This window comes from Bos grunniens, chromosome 9 (assembly GCF_055505025.1).
Source record: "Bos grunniens cultivar Pamir isolate PY7600 chromosome 9, Bosgru_T2T1.0, whole genome shotgun sequence".
In the NCBI taxonomy this organism is placed as follows: domain Eukaryota; kingdom Metazoa; phylum Chordata; class Mammalia; order Artiodactyla; family Bovidae; genus Bos; species Bos grunniens.
In genome coordinates, this window is record NC_141173.1 from 8753100 (window position 1) to 8773700 (window position 20601).

The following is a 20601-nucleotide window of genomic DNA, read 5'->3' on the forward strand; positions in this document are numbered from 1 at the left end:
ATACTGAAGTGGTTTGGCATTCCATTCTCTAGTGGACCATGCTTTGTCAGAACTCTCCACCATGACCTGTTCATTTTGGGTGGCCCTACATAGCATGGCTCATAGTTGCTTTGAGTTAGAAATGCCGTGATCGATGTGATCAGTTTGGTTACTTTTCTGTGACTGTGGTTTTCATTCTGTCTGCCCTTTGAAGGATAAGGATAAGAGGCTTGTGGAAACTTCCTGATGGGAGGGACTGGCTATTGGGTAATCTGGGTCTTGCTCTGATCTGGGGTGAGGGGGCGGGGGAGTCATGCTCAGTAAATTTTTAGTCCAATTTTCTGTTGATGGGCAGGGCTGTGTTCCCTCCCGGGAGTTAGGCCTGAGACCAAACTATGATAGGTGACCTCCTTCAAAAGGATTTATGCCAGCACTCCCCACAACCCCCGACTGTTGTATTCAGGGCCCCTGACCCTATGGCAGGCCACTGTCAGCCCACGCCTCCACCAGAGACTCCTGGATGCTCACAGGCAAGTCTGGCTCAGTCTCTTGTGGGGTCACTGCTCCTTTCTCCTTGGTCCTGGTGCACAGGTTTTATTTGTGCTCTCCAAGAGTCTGTTTCCCCAGTCCTGTGGGAGTTCTATAATCAAATTCCACTGGCCTCCAAAGTCAAATTCCCTGGGGGTTCTCAGTCCCTTTGCCAGATCCCCAGGTTGGGGAATCTGTTGTGGGCCCTAGAACTTTTACAATAGTGTGAGAACTTCTTTTTAGGTACATACATTATAATTGTTATATATCCTCCTGGTGAATTGACCCTTTTATCATTAACTAATGTTCTTCTTTGTCTCTTATTATAGTTTTTGCTTAAAGTCTGTTTTGTCTCTTATAGTTTTTGCTTAAAGTCTGTTTTGTGAATAGAAATATATCCATTCTTGCTCTCTGTTGGTTACCATCTCTAAGGAGTATCATTTTGCATCTTTAACTTCAGCCTGTCTATGACCTTATACCTAAAGTGAGTCTCTTGTAAAGAGCTGCACTGCATTTTGTTCTCACTTTTTACTCTCTTTAAGATATGTTTTATGTACCATCTGCACTTTAAGCCTTTTTAATAATGTGAAGAATAACTTGAGCCTTGTTTGAATAAAGAACTCTACACATTTTAAAATGTTTCAGGTTCTGACTAGCACAAATCTCAAGGACAAGAAAGAACTTTATTACTTTAGTCATGAAATCCATTTAGCGGTAAGATCTGCTTTTCCAGCAGTGAATACAAATGTGAACCCAGCCAGGAGGCATTAGTAGATCACAAAGTCTGACATGACACACGAGGAGCCAGCTATTCACTTATGCAAACTAGAATAAGTTGATGGAATAAATTAATTTTGTACACTGCATATTTTTTAAAAGCAACTATTGAATAATGTGTATTTGCTTGCTTTTCCTTCACTAAATATTTGGATACTGTGATACTGACATTATTTTTTAAAACTTGGTCAAAAGTTTAATATTTTTTTGGTATATTATCAGTGTCATTCAAATATGTGTTATCACTAAAATGTGCCAAACGTAATGTACTCAGGATACATAAATGCTGGATACTAATATTGTCCTCCTTGAACTAAAATCTTATGGGAGGAGACATGCATAGTATCAGTGGATGCTGTGATAGAGCTAGTACATATTAATGATGCAAAGTGAAGGGGGTGCTCACATAAGTGTGATGAGACCATCCAACTGCATAAATACATTAATGCATATCCCTTCCCAAATGTATTCTAAATAAAGTTATTGTACATATGAACACATAGTTTCTCTCCCTGCTACACATACACTGTTTAGTTCAGTCACTCAGTTCTGTCCGACTCTTTCTGACCCCATGAACCGCAGCGTGCCAGGCCTCCCTGTCCATCACTAACTCCCAGAGTTTACTCAAACTCATGTCCATTGAGTTGGTGATGTCATCCAATGATCTCAGCCCCTGTTGTCCCCTTCTCCTCCTGCCCTCAGTCTTTCCCAGCATCAGAGTCTTTTCAAATGAGTCAGCTCTTCACATCAGGTGGCCAAAGTATTGGAGTTTCAGCTTCAGCATCAGTCCTTCCAATGAACACCCAGGACTGATCTCCTTTAGGATGGACTGGTGGGATCTCCTTGCAGTCCAAGGGACTCACAAGAGTCTTCTTCAACACCACAGTTCAAAAGCATCAATTCTTCGGTGCTCAGCTTTCTTTATAGTCCAACTCTCACATCCATACATGACTACTGGAAAAATCATAGCCTTGACTAGACAGACCTTTGTTGGCAAAGTAATGTCTCTGCTTTTTAATATGCTGTCTAGGTTGGTCATAACTTCCCTTCCAAGGAGCAAGCGGTTTTTAATTTCATGACTGCAGTCAGCATCTGCAGTGATTTTGGAGCCCAAGAAAGTCAAGTCAGCCACTGTTTCTACTGTTTCCCCATCTGTTTGCTATGAAGTGATGGGGCCAGATGCCACGATCTTAGTTTTCTGAATGTTGAGGTCTAATCCAACTTTTCACTCTCTTCTTTCACTTTCATCAAGAGGCTTTTTAGTTCTTCTTCACTTTCTGACATAAGGGTAGTGTCATCTGCATATCTGAGATTATTGATATTTCTCCTGGCAATCTTGAGTCCAGCTTGTGCTTCATCCAGCCCAGCGTTTCTCATGATGTACTCTGCATATAAGTTAACCCTAACACATACACACATACTTACCAAAAACCATAGGTGGAATTAATCTTCTAGGAACCTTCTCCACCAGGCTGATTTAGCAACAGACTAAATACCCTACAGAAGTTAGCTTCTCTAAGCCACTTGGTTGTCTACAGCTCAGTTTCCTGAGGCTAAAATCTCCACAAGCCAAAAGACAAAGAGAACTTCATAAATATCTTGACATTATTTGGAATCCTCACATCTGTATATTCCAATAAATTATTCACTTATACATCTTCTAAAATAATACAGTTTCTGTATAATATCATTTTAACAGTTGTTAAAATTAACATTTTATAATCTTTTGGTTTTATTTATAGCAGGAATACAGGATTATAAACAAGACCAGAATAAAGCAGTAGACTGAATTTGAGTAATGTGTAAATATTTTTGTTTCAGGTAAACTCCCTGAACTGAAATATATTCATTCCTGAGAAGGAAACTTGTGTCTGTGTCCTAGGACTGTCCTGTGGGAGAAATCTCCATATTTTATTTTATTTTTGTTCTTATTGGTGGTGACACCCGAGTATTTTCCCCAACTCCAAGTGTTTTATACACACACACACATGCACACACAGACACACACACAAATATGTATGATGAGATATATATGTATATATTGTTTCTGGGAATCCTGTCAGATCTTCTAATATAATTAATCACCTAGCATCAACTCACAATTAATTCCATCTACTCTCATTTGGTCCCCTGATCACTTCTGCTCATGAAAAAACAGGAAAAAGTCAGTTTGCAAAGGAAGTTTGGCATTTAGAGCTTGCTTTTATATCCTTCTCAATATATCTTATCTTCAGTTGGCTCATTAATATTAAATGAAATAAATAACAGTGAACCAGCCTTCTTTGTTTGCAAACACACTCCTCTAAAGAATATTAAAAACAAATTTTTTTTTTTTTTACTATTTGTTGTTAGACTGGATACAATGAAACTTCCTGAGTGTTTAAGAATTTTCTTATTTGACATTGCTAAATACATGAGAGATGGGTTAAAATGTTATCCCACTCAAAATTTGTTTATAGTCTCTCTGCTACTAAATATTCTACTAAATATTCCTCCAAGTGTAGTATACTTGGTTTTTTTTTTCTGGTGAAATCTTGTGGCAAAGATTATCTCATTAGAGAAATGATTTTCACAAAGAATGTGAGGTTCAACATGATTCTACAATATTGGAATTATATGACTTTGATGATACAGACATTTTAGAAAACATATGGCAGTAACTTAAAAAATTAAACATGCTTTTACCACATGAGCAAGCAATTCTAATCATACTCAAGAATGTGAAAATATGTGTCATCCAGAATGTATGCATACCAGTTATTCATAATAGGCAAATATGGAATAGCTACTCAAAATCATAAAAGCTAAAAATCAGAAGCATCCTAAATGTTGCTCATTGAAATGATGAGTAGATCAGAAATTGCATGTCATGAAATGCTACTTAGCTATAAAGAGAAACAGGATGGATGCATCTCAGAATCATTATGGTATGTGAATTAAATCAAACACACATGTGTATGTACTGTATGATTTTATTTAAATGAAATTCTCAAAAGGCATAATTATAATGACAACCTGTCTGTGGTTTCCTGGAACCATGGAGATGGGAAAGGATCAAGTATAAAGAGTCTTAAGGAAACTGGAGGGTTGTCTGGATTTGCTGGTACAGTTACTGAAAGCTTTTGACTACTGACTTAAAACTGATGAATTTTATTAACTATAAATATTGCCTTAAACAACAAAAAAAGATGGAAAAATTAAGTGAGTTTGTCTTGATACCTGTTATGAGTTCCCCAGAATAGTAAATGATCTATGGAAGAGCAGGTGCTTTATTTCAAATCAAGAAGGAAGGAATATATACATCTTCAAATAGCTCAAATATAATAAAATCTTTAAATTTCTATATAATAGAAGGTGTAAAACACTTTATACCTGTTGGATAAAAACATGTGCAAGAAACATCTGGTTTGGTTTTATAGGTTTATACTTATAGATATTTTTTTGTAGCTTATAATTGTTTTGAAAACTTCTTTGTGAGTGAACTATATTGGTGAGATATTTCAAAATGCAAATGTGTTCCTTATATCTAGCATATTGAGATAAAGAAGTGGCCTGAAAATATCTTTTATTGAAATAAATGATGGTCAGTAATTAACAACATTTATTGATATTTAAATTCTACTTGTTTTCATTCTACACTACTTACCAGTCATTCATCTTAATGAATTTTGAAAAAGTTTAAAAAAATGCAAAGACAGCACTTTGCAAGAAAAGTATCTGGTCTCCTGGATAGCAAAACTGTTAAGTCCACCTTGAGATAAATGGATTATATTCGTTTAAAGATCGCCTGAAGGTTTGAATTCACAATGCATCTATCTCACAGGTGAATCAGATTTAAGTAATCGAAAGCTTGTCGGTACTATTGCTCTTCTATCTTTCCTGCATTTAAAATGGTAACAGTCAGCAATAGCTTTTTCCCTCTAAAGCTTTCTAGTTCCAGGTAGGGTATATTTATAACAAGAAATCAACTATATCTTTCCATGAATACTACTTCAAGGATCATGTTTTAAATCTGTTCGTGTAGTTTCTATGTCTTTGCCTAGATACATTTATTAAAAGTGTCATCACAACATGTACTGAGCATATGAATTAATATTCCTTTTCAATCCTTTCTCCTTTTAATCATAATTATTCTGTTTCAGAAATTATACTGTCGTCAATTCCAAAATCATCGTGGTCACCATAAGGCCTGAACCCAAAACAACGGATTCATTCCTGGAGATAGAGCTAGCTCATTTGGCTAATGTAAGTATCATTCATTTAGCTTTGAGTTTCTTATAGAATTGACCTTTTAAAGAGGTTAATAGTCATTCTGTGGACTAATAAGACCAGAACACATTTTCTAAACTCTTCAGAGTTGCAAATGAATTTCTCTCTTATGAAGATATGTGTTATATAGAAACAAGATGACATATTATCCTATGTTTTTGTTCATAATAGAACTCTCAGTTTCTCCAATATAGTACTTAATAGTTTGTCAGTGCCTACATCTTTATTGGGCTCTAAGCTAGGCAATGGGGGATGTCAAGATGAGAACCAGTCTCGCCACCTGGTGAGAAAGACTACGATGTAAGATGCATGCAGCAGCAGAAGCTACAGACATAATACAAAGGGGAGTGCTGTCCTGCAGGGTACCCCAGGGTTGGAGAGTGGGTGGAGTGGCTTTTTAATGTTCTACACTCAGGATCAGAGGAGGCTCCTTGTAACAAGAATTCATCCAAATGCAAATGAAATTCTTCAGACCTTGTTTAGGCCATAGACGGAAATTTAAACCATATACTTATCCTTTATACATTCACCTCAGATACCTAACTCATTGATTTAAGGGGCAAAGAAGGTGATTCCTATTAAGGCTTTCTTAATTATGCTTTTACAATACTTGTGTTCAAGTAAGACAATCTCCTATGTTGCACATACATAGTTCTTTTTTTTTTTTTATTACTCCTTGCAAATTTTCTATGAACTTGGCTTTTAAGTACAGTTAATGAAAGCACAGAGTGATTGTCATTTTCCCAAAGTGAATGACATAATGGAATTTATTCCCACATCCTTTAGTTATAAAACCTGTACTTTTCCTAGTATTTTATAATTTCTGATATTAAAGAACTCAGATACATTTTATTAAAAAATGACAATCATCTTTCCTATAAACCAGTTTTTAAAAAGCTGTTCTGGCTTCTTAGATTGTTTAATGTAAACCTCACATCTCTCAGCACTGATTTTTAAACATTATGATTAGTATTTTAACTATCAGGTCTTTTCGCACTTTTGCCAAAATGTGTCCATACTGGTTCTAACTTTGACAATGTGTCTTATTTCTATTATATGTACTTCTTCATAACTTATAATGGCTCTAATATCACTACTGAACTGAAAACTAAGAGATACTTTCAACATTACTTTTGAATAAGGAAATTGTTCCTTTGCTTGTTCCACATGTATTATAAAATATTTGTTTACATATTTGTTTGTATATATATTTTTATCATGGTAATGTCTATTGAGTTATAAGCATCGGTGAAGAATATTAAGAGATATTAATTGCCTACATTGCTCCCTTTTTATTAGGGAGAAAACACTTCTCTAAATGAGCATTCACAAAACTTTGCAAAATAAAGGTTAAATCACTATTGAGAATTCAAAGAACATGTTAATTAAATGGTATTTTTATCATAAATTGAAGAAAGATTAACTGTAAAATAGTGTTGATAAAACAGTCTCATTATTTCAATTGAATAAAACTATTTGAAATGAACATATTTAAACTTTTTTGAGTCACACTTTTCTGGCAGCATATTTTGTCAATTCAATTTCAAAGAGATACAGCACATCTAAAAAGTTATTTTCTATGTATGGAAACTAGAGTATATGGTCAATACGTTTTATGAAGCCCTAGCTAGATTCTGGAGTGGCACTGAGTCAAGAGTATAAGCAGGATGAGCTGATTACCAAGTGACTTCGAATTGGTTCTTTCAGTGTTTTGACTGAGTTGACCAGATTCCCAAAACAATACTATCCCACCGCCAAAGGCCTGGATCTGAGATAATGTAGACAAATCTGTTACACAGAAGGGCTGAGGGAGAAGAGAAGTTTACTCTGGAGAAGAAATGCCTCGAGGCATTCCTGGGTCAGAGCGGCACCCACCTATGCGTGTCCTTGAAGGCCACCTGACTCCAGGCCACGCAGTGGAGGTGCTCTTGCTGCTTCATCGCTTGTCTTTCCTCCACTTTATAAATCCCTCCCTCACACACCTCTTCACGCTCTGCTGCTTGAAGTCTCCGTGCCTGTTGTATTTATACTCACCATGCAGATGAGACTGTCTCAAAGACTTTATTGTTCCCTGAGGGAAGGAATATATGACTGGTTTATTGAATGTCTTATAAAGTATCTTCTGACTTTGTTATATTTTCATTGAAGAGGTAGTCAGAAGAGCCTACGCTAGCATAAAGTATTCTTCACTAAAATGTGAAGAAAAGATGTATCTCAAACATGAAGTTAAAGTGGATTACAACAAACACAAATTTCATTATAACTATATTGACACAGATACATTATCACTGGTGTTGCCTTCAAAGTTGACCTGTTTCAAATATGACATCTTGCTAATATCAACACTGTCTACTTTCACCTGTTTTCTTACAGCAAATGTATCTGCTGCACTTTACTAAGCTCAGAAGAGAATAATGACTAACAAATTGTATCTGTTCCATATACCATGTGCAGAAAAAGGAAGAATGAAAATTAATAGTTCTAATGAGTCTAGGGAAAAGCCTGTTAGTGTTTGTTTAAAAAAAAAAAGTGTTTTTTTTTTTAAAAACAGGCTTTTTAACAAATAGCATTTAAAGCATGTTAGGTATAATGAGACCCTTGGGAACTGGTAGGACTAGGTAAAAGAACATAGAATCTTGAAATTGCATACTGTATTCAGCAAAGCCATTTGCAGTTTTAACCAGCTCATAAGTCATTAAAGAGTAAGATACTATTTTTAGTTCAGTTTTCTAGGCTCATGACTTTATTATTATAATTTGCAGAGTCCAGTTTTGTGGTCTTTAGCGCTTGAACACAGAAATTGCTTCATTATTAGAAATACCAAATTTGCTTTTCTGAGAAAAGTAATTTTGTTTTCCATGTTATATTACTTAAGTATTATTAGACTCCATAATGTGCAAGGAAAGTTAATACATTTATTGAAAGTAATTATTGGGACCTAAATAAGGGGAGTTGAGTGGGTCTGTAAGTACACACAAAAGGAAACACACACACACACACACACACACATACACCCACCAATAGGATTCCTTGGTCCTGACTGATCTGGGCCTGCTGACTGTCCAAGATATATAACATCCTTATCTTTAAAGATGAGTTTGAAGAACTTCAGTTATCTTGTGCTCTATCAGCTTTGCAAGCCTGTAGTCCCCTTTTTCCAAACAAAATGTCTTAATAGAGTTCCATTTCTGTAGAGGGGTAGATTGGCCCACACTAGCCTGCAGTCTCTGCAGTCAGTTTTTCTCTTTCCTTTTCTTTCTTTCCCTGAGTAACAGCTTTCATGGTCTAGGTAGGGTGAACCTGCTATCTTTCAGTATTAAGAAAAATCTACTGGGTTTATTTGTAGTTCTCAAATTGATCATATTTACAAATGACCTCATGGGAATCAGGCTTGTAGGTTTTATTCTCTTTGCCATATTGCTTGAATACTAATAGGATCTACCTAACAAATTAAGGAGTTTGTTTTATGTTTATAAACTAAAATTAGTCATGAGTCATGGCTTTGTAAATCATAGTGGAAAACACAATGGAAAACTAATGAATATGCTTTTTCTATTAAGAAGCATGAGAAACAATAAAGAGAAATCCCCACGTTCGTTAGTGGATGTTTTCATGAATAGCACAGGCCAATAACAATCCAAGGAATTAAAAATCACTTGGCAAAGCTTAAAGAATAAGTTCAGTCTATGCGATTGTAATTTCCACAGAAGGATATTTGTATCCCTTTACTTTTTAAGTTACTTTCTACCCTAGCTTGTGTCCAGTTGGAAGAGATTTCTGATGTTTTGCCTGCTCAAAACTCTTGGTAGTTTTAATGGGAGAGTCTTGAAATGCTAACTAGACAAGCAGATTGATGGTTCTGCCAGCGGCTAAAATTGAGATAGAAATTATTCTTTAGCTACAGTTTTTTTGGTTATATCCTAAATTCCTAAACTTGAGTAAGCATGCTTCCCACTTACATCTCAAATTCAGTTTATTTTTATTCATAATACAACATTGTTATTCTTCAAAAAGTTTTAGACTAATTATGCTATTGTTGGAGCAGTTGCAGTTGAGTCAGGCATTTGGGGCGTATGAGTTATAATGGTCCTTGTCGTATCTACTCAGTTATGCTATTGCAGTGTGACAGCAATCGTACACAGTATGTAAAAATGGATGTGGTTCTGTTACAACAATATATGATTTACCAAAGTAGGTAGCAAGCCAGATTCAGTCCCTGGACTGCATATATTATCACCCCCTGTATGGTAAAGAGAGTGTGCCCCCACCAGGATGCCCACATCCTAGCCCTCATAACTTGAATATATTATAGGTCAGAAGGGAATTTGCAGATGTGATTAAGGGTAAGAACACTGAGATGGGGCAAATATCCTAAATTATGTGAGTCGGTCCCATTCACATTAACCATTAAAACTGGAAAGCCTTTCCCAGCTATGGTCAGAGAGAAGCAAGGTAATAAGGACTCAACCTGCCATCGCTGACTTTGAAGATGAAGGAGTAGGACCGAAAGCCAAGGAATATGGGCAGACTCTAAAAGCTAAAAACAACCCCTGGTTGTCAACAAAGAAGAAAGCATGGACCTCAGTCCTACAACTACAGGAGCTCAATTATGCTGAGACTTGGATGAAGCTAGATGCAGATTCATCCTCATATCCAGAAAGGACTCCAATCCTGTTAGCATTCCAGCCTTGTGAATCTCTTGAGCAGAAATCCAGCTAAGTTCACAAAGACTCCTGACACAGAAAAACTGTGAGATAATAAATTTGTGTTGTTCTATGCTGCTAAGAGTGTTAATTTGTAGTAGCAGCAATAGAAAACTAATAACCTGTATTTGCATTGGAATATTGCAAAATCAAGTTTTTATTATGAAAATAATATATGTGTGTACCTTAACAGATAAACTACAATAATAATCATATATTTCTCAGTGAAAGTCAGTCAGCAACTACAGATTACATTTCGGCTTGCTGATTATCATGCCAGACAATGAGAATGGCCACTGTAAGCTGGTAGTGGGATGTTAGGGAAAATTGGAGGATGTCAGGAGCAACTCTGACATTTGTAGATGTATTGTGCTCTTAAAGCAGCTGAAGAAATTTCTCTGCTGGCAGCTGATACATTGAAACTGTCCAAAACAGTCCATCCAGCTCTTGTCTCTGCCAGGACCCCATGAAAATACTACTGGGACACATTGTTACATCGTTTTGGATTTAAAGGAAGAAGGAAAAGCTGTATACTATATCTATACGGAATCTAGTTCGCAGTCACATATGAAGAAGACTAACACATAGATGTGGAGATAGTGGTTTTCTTTGAAAGATATACATGTAAATAATTTCTGATACTGGTTCTACTTTTACTACTTCCTCTATTTCAATAAAAAAAATGTGTCAGGAAATAATGTACATTCTGTGATTGGTGATATAGCTAAGGAATCAGAGAAGCAAGCTGTTATCACATCCACAAAATCAGTGTCATCTGGGTAATGTGGATTCTTGAGTACCTAGATAGCAGAAGCATGCCCTCCCCATGTACTAACTGAACAGCTGCCAGCTTCTGGAGGACATGACTTGTCCTGATAGAACCATATTCTGCATTTCTCACTTCACTGCCCTATATACCATTCTGCTTTACCTAAAGACAGCTCTTTTCCTTCTTCTTGATTTAGCTAATATTCTCAATGCTTTGCTTTCTATAAAACTCATGCAAATAAATGGAAAAATTCTATGTCTCCATGTCCTTTTAAGCAATAACACAGTGCTGCATTCTCAGTGAAGTTCTTTGGGCTCCAGGTGTATCTCAGCCACCCTATCAAAAAAGGAGAGTTAGACCCAGATATAGATGTTTTTAAGTATCATTTAAAAATACTAAAATATTCTTGAAAACCTTAAGAAGTGTGGAGAACATGCAACAAACGATTTCCTGTTATTAAGCTGCATATTATTTTCAATGGCATCATCCCCTTAGGTGGTGTATTATACTTTCAGGGATTATAAAGATGTTTACTTGTTAAAAGATATACAGAAAGGGCTCCAGAAAGGGCTTCCGCTCACTGATCCGTTTTAGTGACCTGTCAGAGATATGAGTGTGGAAAGATTTACCTCTACTAGAATTCTGCTTCCCTTAGAATGCATTCCTGAGCATTTTAAGATGTCGCTCTTCTCAAGAAGTATTTGAATTATAGGCAAGATATAAACTAGTCTTTGGTGGGTCAGATCAGGTGTTTTGGGAATGTTCTTAGGAATTCCCAAACTTTGTTTGTGCAGTTATTTAACAATTACAATTAAAAGTGGGATGGAAGTGCAGGATAAGCTTAGCAAAATCCAGGTCTTTTTAATGTAATGCCTTTACATATAAAATTTCAGAAATAGAGGCTTTGTAATGTCAGTTGAACAGTCTATCTCCTCTCCATATATACAAGAACTCAACGCGCTCAATCATGGGAAGATGAGACAGAAGAACTTGCCCTGGAACATATGACCCAGAGCCCTGGAAATGTTGGAACAGTGTTAAGAAGGTCACTGCCCTTCTCCACGTCCTTAGAAGCGTTGTCTACAAGCTTGCTTTTCCTCTACAGATGAGAGGACATTTTTGTTTCAAGAGGGCTATGAAAGGTACAGGAAAGTTAAAAGGTTTCCAGATTAGGAATTTACTGTGAAATATGAGATCTAAACATTTGAATACTTCAAAGAAAAGCAGAGTGAAGTAGCCATGTTATCTCTGGTGTGTGTCTGTGTGTGCGTGCATGCATGCATGCTCAGTCGTCACTTCAGTCATGTCCGGCTCTTTTGCAGCCCCCAGTGGACTGTAGCCCATCAGGCTGCTCTGTCCATGAGATTATCCCGGCAAGGATACTGGAGTGGATTGCTTTTTCCTTTCCAGTGGCTCTTCCTGACCCAGGAATCGAACTGAACCTGTATCTCCTGTGGCTACTGCATTGGCAGGCAGATTCTTTACCACTTGAGCCAGCTGGGAAGCCCCTCTTTTGTGTCCATGATTCTACAAATGTAATGTGGATTAAAAATTATGAGGAGTGGAAGAAGTAGTTGTAAGAATGCCTCCTCCTAGGTTAAGCCCCAATCTCAAAGTTCCTGAAGCCAAAGAACCTACCATTTTAATCAGCATCCCAGGTGATTCTAGAGTAAGTCCAGAGAAAACACCTTGAAAACATTAAGGTAACAAGAACATAATTAAGATTTCATGTGAATTGAATTTATTCAGAACTTAAAAACTCCAAGGAAAAATTGAAGTAACTTGGTCAAAATTCATGTTTATTATGACTATTATCTTTTCTGTAAACAAGCTCCTTCAGGTATTTATTCAAATATCATCTTATTGGTTCATTTCAGTTCAGTTCAGTCGCTCAGTCATGTCTGACTCTTTGGAACCCCATGGACTGCAGCATGCCAGGCCTCCCTGTCCATCACCAACTCCCGGAGCTTACTCAAAACTCGTCCATTGAGTCAGTGATGCCATCCAACCATCTCATCCTCTGTTGTCCCCTTCTCCTCCTCTCCTCAATCTTCCCCAGCATCAGGGTCTTTTCAAATGAGTCAACTCTTCGCATCAGGTGGCCAAAGTATTGGAGTTTCAGCTTCAACATTAGTCCTTCCAATGAATATTCAGGACTGATTTCCTTTAGGATGGACTGGTTGGGTCTCCTTGCAGTTCAAGGGACTCCCAAGAGTCTTCTCCAACACCACAGTTCAAAAGCATCAATTCTTTGGCTCTCAGCTTTCTTTATAGTCCAATTCTCACATCCATACATGACTACTGGAAAAACCATAGCCTTGACTAGATGGACCTTTGTTGGCAAGCCTTATTGGTTAAGCCTTCTCAATGTACAAAATTGCAATCCATTCACTTCCCAGTCTTTCCTACTCAGTGTAATCTACTTTTCAACACAGCACATATTGCCCCCTAGCATATTGTGTATTTCCTTGGGTTTTTCTTTGTCTCTCTCCCTGCCCCCTTCATTATAGCTAAGTCTGTGAGGCAAAGGCTTTGTTTTGTTCAATGCTGTGTCCCCAGTGCCTCCAAGTTATCTGGAATGTAACAGATATTTGCTAAGCGATTTTTGCATGAGTCGATGAACTTGTTCATCATCTTAGCTCTCTCCTGACTTATTTTTGTGAGAGTGATTTACCATTGTGAGATGTACTGAAAATATTACATAGGTGAAAAAAAAAAGACTTGGATGAGAGTTTTCAAAAAGAAAAGGAAGTCATTAATAAATGTCATTCTAGGGTAATTCTACGGGGTAGTGCTAGAAAAGATGTCTAAATTCCCCTTTTTACAAACAAGAAACTAGGGAAGTTACGTAAGACCAAAGGAAAAGAGGACCATGTATGGAAACACATAGACAAAGCCAGTGATGTATTATACTGTTAAATAGATATACAGATAGCCCCTCATTCATGATTTTTCACCTTTTGATGGTGGGATGTGATACGCATTCAGTAGGAACCACACATAGGATTTTGAATTTCAGTCTTTTTCTGGGCTAGAGAAATGCAGTTACTCCCTTGTGATGCTGGGCAGTGGTCCACAGCTCCCAACCAGCCACACAATCGTGAGGGTGGGCAATTGTGATACAGCCATTCTGTACCCATAAAACCATCTTGATTTTACTTTCAGTACAGCAGGCTTTGCATGAGATGATTTTGCCCAAATTTTGGCTAATGTGTTGTGAGCACATTTAAGGTAGACTAGGTTAAGCAATGATGTTCGACAGGTTAGGTGTATGAAATACATTGTCAATTTACAGTATTTTCAACTTGCAATGGGTTTATCAGAATGTAACCTGCTCATCATCAGTCAAGGATGCTCTGTATTGATTTGCTTGATGTTGAGACAGAGGAAAGAAGTAAAATAAAATATCAAAGACTATTAAAGATAGTACAAATGATATGTTTAGAACATCTATGGTAACTAGAAAATGTGACCCTTGGTACACTTTTCAAATGCTTGAAACTGGGTGAGTGGTAATGTTTAACTCAACTGTACTGTTCAACTTTACAGTTTTGAATGGAGTCAGGAGACACTTTTTTGGCCAAAAACTTATTTTTAAAGAACAGCATATTCTTTCTAAAAAGTTTTCAAACACATTCAGTCTTAATATTTTAAGTATCCATTATATTGACTGCTCTATAGATTAATTTCTAGTCCATTTAGCTCATTTACCAGACAATCTTTGTTTTTTTAGTTTCATGAATTTCTTAAATCCCCTTCTGTGAGTTAGTTCACAGCCTGTTTTCCCCTTGCTTCTGCCATTATATTATGTTCCTCCGTTCTGTCAAGCTCACCATTTCCTATTATTGATTTTCCATAAATTCCTCATAACAGATCTTACAGCAGAGTGCCTTTGAGAAAAGTATCTTAAAATTATAACAAATATTTTACAAGTGGTTTCTTGTAGCCAGTTTTTTTTTCCATGTATAGAATTCATTCATCATTGATTTTGCTTTGTTTACCATCTCACATTCTTTTTTTTTTTTTTGGTCTTCATGTTCATAACTTTAATAACCAAATATGCATTCCAATATTTATTCTCTTTTTCTTCCATAGTAATAGCCTCCAATTAAAATAAATAAATTTAAATTAAAAAAAATTGGGGTGCTATAACCATCTCACATTCTTATTCCTTAAGTTACTGGTCTGTCGAGGTACTAAGATCCTCTAATCTGCTTGTTCTGCATATTTCTGTAAACTTCAGATGTTTATGTAATTGACCTCAGCCCACGGCCCCACAGGGTGACTGTTCTGGAATGAACATTCACAGAGGTGTATCTGTCTTTTGTGTAGGTCCCAGAATGTACAGTAAAAAGCAAGACGGAGTGGTGCATATCAGAACCTATAATATTTCTCATGTGGATTGTTTCTAAATTTTCGAAAGGACAGAGAGAGAGAAAAGCATGAGCTCTAAGCAGTTAGAGTGAGGAAGGTAGGGATGAAACTAAGATTTGACAGAGGTATGGGTAAGAGTAGAAAAGGCATTTCTCACCTTCATACTTTCATCCTAAGTGAAAATTAGTTTTCTTAGAGGGGTAAAACAGAAAGAAATATCTAAACAATTAAGCTTATATTCTATTTCTTTTCTAACTTTCTTGTAACCTGTTATGAATTATAATTATGAAGTATTAATCCTATCATCAGTATCCTGTGCTGTTTTATATAGAGATTGACCTTAATCTCACTTGTCCATTCCTAAAGAAACAAGCTCAATATAGAGGACCTGTAATTTCAAGGTTTTATGCTTATTGCCTATATCCAGTGTACACACGGCCATGCCCTTCATTGTCATATTCCAAGGATAATTTTTCTATAAATTGCCTTGAGTTCTTTTCAATAGAACTCTAGATATATATAAAATAACTTTATGATACAATATTGTATTTCTGCTGAGGACTTGTTAGGAAGTCAGAAGCTGTGTCAGAATTTCAGGTAAAACTAGAAAGGGTCTCATAGGACAGAGAAAGAAACAAATTTGAGATGCCATCACCTCTTCATCTCATGAACATCCACATATCTCTGCCTCACGTAATGACTAGATAAGAACCCACTTCTTCCATGGAACTTGCTGTAACACAGGCCATGATGCTCTGTCCATCATTTGTCCCCTAAAAAATAAATTATGACTAGCTATATTTATTTTGAGCATGTCTCTATTGTTACATGAACATTCCACATGTTCCTCATCAATCTCTATAAGACTATACCCCATTTCAAGGAAGGGAATGTTTTTATGCTCTGAGAGCATGGTTTATAGGTATGAGTGTCTTATTAGAAGAAAGATATCTTAGAGATCTGGTCTATGAGGGATTCTGAAGAATGGTAACAGTGCTAACATATGGGAGTTAGTCAAATCCCAAATAAAATGCTAATAAAATTGGGATCAGTTCAGTTTGGTCGCTTAGTCATGTCCGACTCTTTGCGACCCCATGGACTGCAGCACGCCAGGCTTCCCTGTCCATCACCAACTCCTGGAGGTTACTCAAACTCATGTCCATTGAGTTGGTGATGCCATCCAGCCATCTCATCCTCTGTCATCCCCTTCTCCTCCCACCTTCAGTCTTTCACAGCATCAGGGTCTTTTCCATTGAGTCAGTTCTTCACATCAGGTGGCCAAAGTATTGGAGTTTCAGCTTCAGCATCAGTCCTCTCAAGGAATATTCAGGACTGATTTCCTTTAGGATGGACTGGTTGGATTCCTTGCAGTCCAAGGGATAGATTTCACCAACTTTAGAATAATGAGCCAAAGTTGTGTTTTTTTTTTTTCTTTTTCTAATATAATTCTAGAATGAACATAGTGAATAGTACTTAGAGAGGCAATGTTTCCCAAAGAACTTGCCTAGATTTTTGAAGATATTGCTTTGCCAGATCTACCCCAGTAATTATCTATTTGGAAACAAGACTGAGGGCAAGTTCATAGCTGGCAATCACTGAAGGAGCTTGTCCACCTGTGGGAAGGTGCCTGTAGTCTGTTTCAGGACTGGAACTTTCACCTGTCTTGGCTTATTCATCATTTTGATATCAGTGACTTGTTGGATGAGCCCATAGACGTGATGCGTCTTCATCCTGCAGTGACCCAAAGTTTAGAAGAAGTAGTGAGTGTGTGGGATGTCAATATCAGGATTTAGAAATCTTTCCTGAGAGAATACAATGTGTCAAGCTCAGGAGAAAACTACCAAAATATCCCATACACTGTTGGTGTGGGTTATTAGGATTAGGCCACCTATACTGGAGAGGCAAATTTCCGCTTTGTTCTGTGCATGCAGCTCAGGTGGATGTTTTCCTAGGCACACTGTAAAGTAAGCACTCCAGAAGATGAGTGTCATGGAGAATGAGAGAACTTGAAAGCAGCAGAGTATGTTTAATAGAAAAGACAAGAGGATCTGTGGATAGCTAAAGATATCACAGAGAAGAACTACTAGGCTAGTTTCAAAGGGAACGATAAGGCCCCATGAATGTGACAGAAAAACCAAAAGTAAAACATTCCATCAATCAGAGCTCTTCAAAACTGTGTGCCCGGTGGATTATCCAATGTGGAAAACTCATTGTGTCATCCTGAAGGTCATCGTGGCTACTCAGTACATAATCATTAAACTAAATAAAAATTTAGCATGTTTCCCCCATAGCTTTATTAGATGTGGTTCTATAGAACTATGCTCTGTTGGTTAAGAAAATATTGCAAGTCCACAGACTCTCTGGAAATGCTCTTGTCTTTTAGAAGCTACACCCCTGGAAACAGAATAGGACATGGCAAGGAGGGTACCTAATACAGAATGTTTTACTGTGATTTAACTACTACAAGTATTTCTTAAAGGAAATAATCCAGCAGTTAGTATTTTAGAGAAAAAAATCAAATAGAAATCATAAAAGTATAAACCATGTTGTATATGAAAATAAAGTATAAATATAAAAGTATAGACTGTGTGGTAAATTAAACTTTCATTTATAATTTTAAAAAATGAAATATGGGTTATGATATTTGGAATAGATGTAAGTTTTCTTGAGTAGAATTTCATTAAATGAGCCATTAAAACTATGAGGAAGGACATGCAAATTTTTATGCAAAACAGAGGTGGAATCTTTAAAGTATCTTACTGCGAGATAAGAAATGTGCCATTCCGTTTGCATTTCACGGAATACTTCAGTTTTTTAATACACCTACTCAAGATAATTTATTCTTTTTCTTCTTACTTTTAGGGTACTTTGAATCCCTATTGTGTGTTATGGGATGACTCAAAAACGTAAGTGACAGATGTTTCCTTACATTACTTTGGACTAAATATTCAAAGCACGTTAAGTTATTTCAGCTGCCTTCTAGTCCACAGGAATATGATAAGTTAGTGGGATAGAGTTACACTCATTGAGAAGAGTCTCCTTTTTGAAGGTGCAAGACAGCATGATGAATGTGTTTGTGTGTGTGATGATGCCATCAGGTTATATCCCAAGATAGGACTGCATTACCTCATGTGTAAGGCACATTGCAATGTGAATTCCATGAGGTTTTGAAAAAAGCTCTACTGTTTTAAAATTATAGTAGCTCAAATGCTATTTCAACATTTTGCCCTAGTGATTCTGCTTAGCATTGCAGAATAAAATAGCAATCTCTATGGTCATTTAGCCAATACATTACTTGCATAACCTTGAATCTATTATCAGAGTAATGCAATATTTATATGGCCCTTCAAAGTGTTTTCTTATGAAAATGTTGAGTGACATTTAATTTTCTTTTTCTATATTTTATGAATTCAGGAAGACAAAAGAAAATAATTTCAATAAATAAGGATGAATCATTCTTCCATGTATTGCTTTGTTTGTACAAGTACTTGCAATATATCTGGTCAAAATCATCTTAATCTCATTGGTAATGCTATGAGATTTTAAGGTCTCAAAGAGCAGAAAAATCCATGATTAAGGCTTAATTAGACTCCCATACTTTAAGTACTTGTGTGCATTTTTTTCAGTGTAGTAGCCAGATTATACAATCTTCTTTTTCTTTGTTTTGCATGGAGGAGAAATTAATGTCAATCAATCTCAAAAAGTAGTACCACGTGTATGCTGTCAGTTAACACACCACATTCTATGTATTCTAAGAATTTTCCCAGTGTTCTCCCCGCTTAATTGGATGTGTATTCAGGGTTTTATGATGTTGCTTGTCTCCTATTTGTAGTTATTGGAGAGTTTAGAAGAGGGATGTTCTTAGATTTCTAGGTAAAAAACAAACCTATTGGAAATGTGCTAATTCTTAGGAGAGTGATGCAGGTTAAAATAGTGGGTGAAAAATCAATGATATGAATCATGTTTTTTCTTTCCTTTTTTCTTTTCAGTGGTATGAATCATGTTTGTTTGTTTTTTTTCTTTAGAGTCAGATATTCTAGGATCCTCTTTTCCTAGGAACCTTAGTACATAAAGAGAGTCTCAACTTGCCCTGGTAATAACATGAGTTGGATGCTCTCATTGATGTGATTTTTTTTTTTTTTCTTTTTAAAACCACATGAAGAAATCCACTGTAGTAAAATTTCTGCAAGATTTCTTCTTTACCAGTAGCCAGAGAAGATGTTCATAGTATATTCTAAGTCACTGTTTAGTATGTTGTATAGCCAAGGGGAATATAAAAGTCTACCAAAAAAAAACTAATTGTTTTCTACTCAAGAAAAGCATGCCATCTTACACACATGATTATAGGCATTTGCATATCTCCATGAATAATAACCAACTTTTGTTTAGTTTCATTATCTTTTTAGTGGATAGAATATGTTTCTATATTGATCCAAGTAGGAGAATGCACTGGTTATTCCAAAAGATCTTTGGGACTTACAGGAATATTATAGAAAACGTGGCATTCCCTTATTTTTTGTTTCTCTTGGTTTGTTTTCTCAGTTTTTCTAAGGTGTTAAGTTTAATTTATGGAACTATTGGTGCTTGAGGTCAGCACTGAGTTTACAAATCAATCACATTTTACTTTCTCTAACATCTGCTGACTCTTATCCATCACAAAGAACATGTCTTGGTTTTACAAACCTCAACTTTGTAGTTGTCCTTGAAGAAAACTATTCAGTGAGAGGTGTGTTTAGCTGCCTTTCAAATCATCTTATCTCCAGAGATCAGTGCAGTTCATATTTCCTTGATGTATCTGAAGAATGATCAAAAATCTTTCCTCTGTGACAGAAATTCCATCCTGTCATACTTTTTAACAGACTGCTTCATCATTAAATTGTTTTTCTGGGTGAATTTGAAACAATGAAGGTTAAGACAAATTTTTGTTTGTTTTTTCACATCTGTTCTTCTATTTTGATAATGTTCACATACACAATAGTTTTATCGATGCAGTTATGTTAATTTTGAGTATAAGACACCAAGCATAGTTAATAATGAAGAGATATGGCTCATTTTTTTAATCAGAAAAGCATTGATCTAAATGATGCTTTCAAGACTGCAGTAGCACAGTTGAAATTAGAATTCATTTTTTAAATTTTGGTGTAGTAATCAGATTACCTTAAATTTTTATTAAGAAGTATTTGACATGTAACGTTATGGTAG

At 36.3% G+C, this 20601-nt stretch overlaps 1 protein-coding gene across 3 annotated transcripts in view; it reads left to right on the forward strand.

Annotated features, from left to right (window-relative positions):
- Positions 1-20601, forward strand: part of ADGRB3 (adhesion G protein-coupled receptor B3) — an 888911-nt gene that overhangs the window by 508628 nt on the left and 359682 nt on the right. For all 3 annotated transcript variants that reach the window (XM_086316215.1, XM_086316216.1, XM_086316217.1), the window contains exons 16-17: positions 5427-5529; positions 18262-18305. In XM_086316215.1, coding sequence (XP_086172341.1) covers positions 5427-5529; positions 18262-18305 — 147 coding nt within the window. The remainder of the gene's footprint in view (positions 1-5426; positions 5530-18261; positions 18306-20601) is intronic.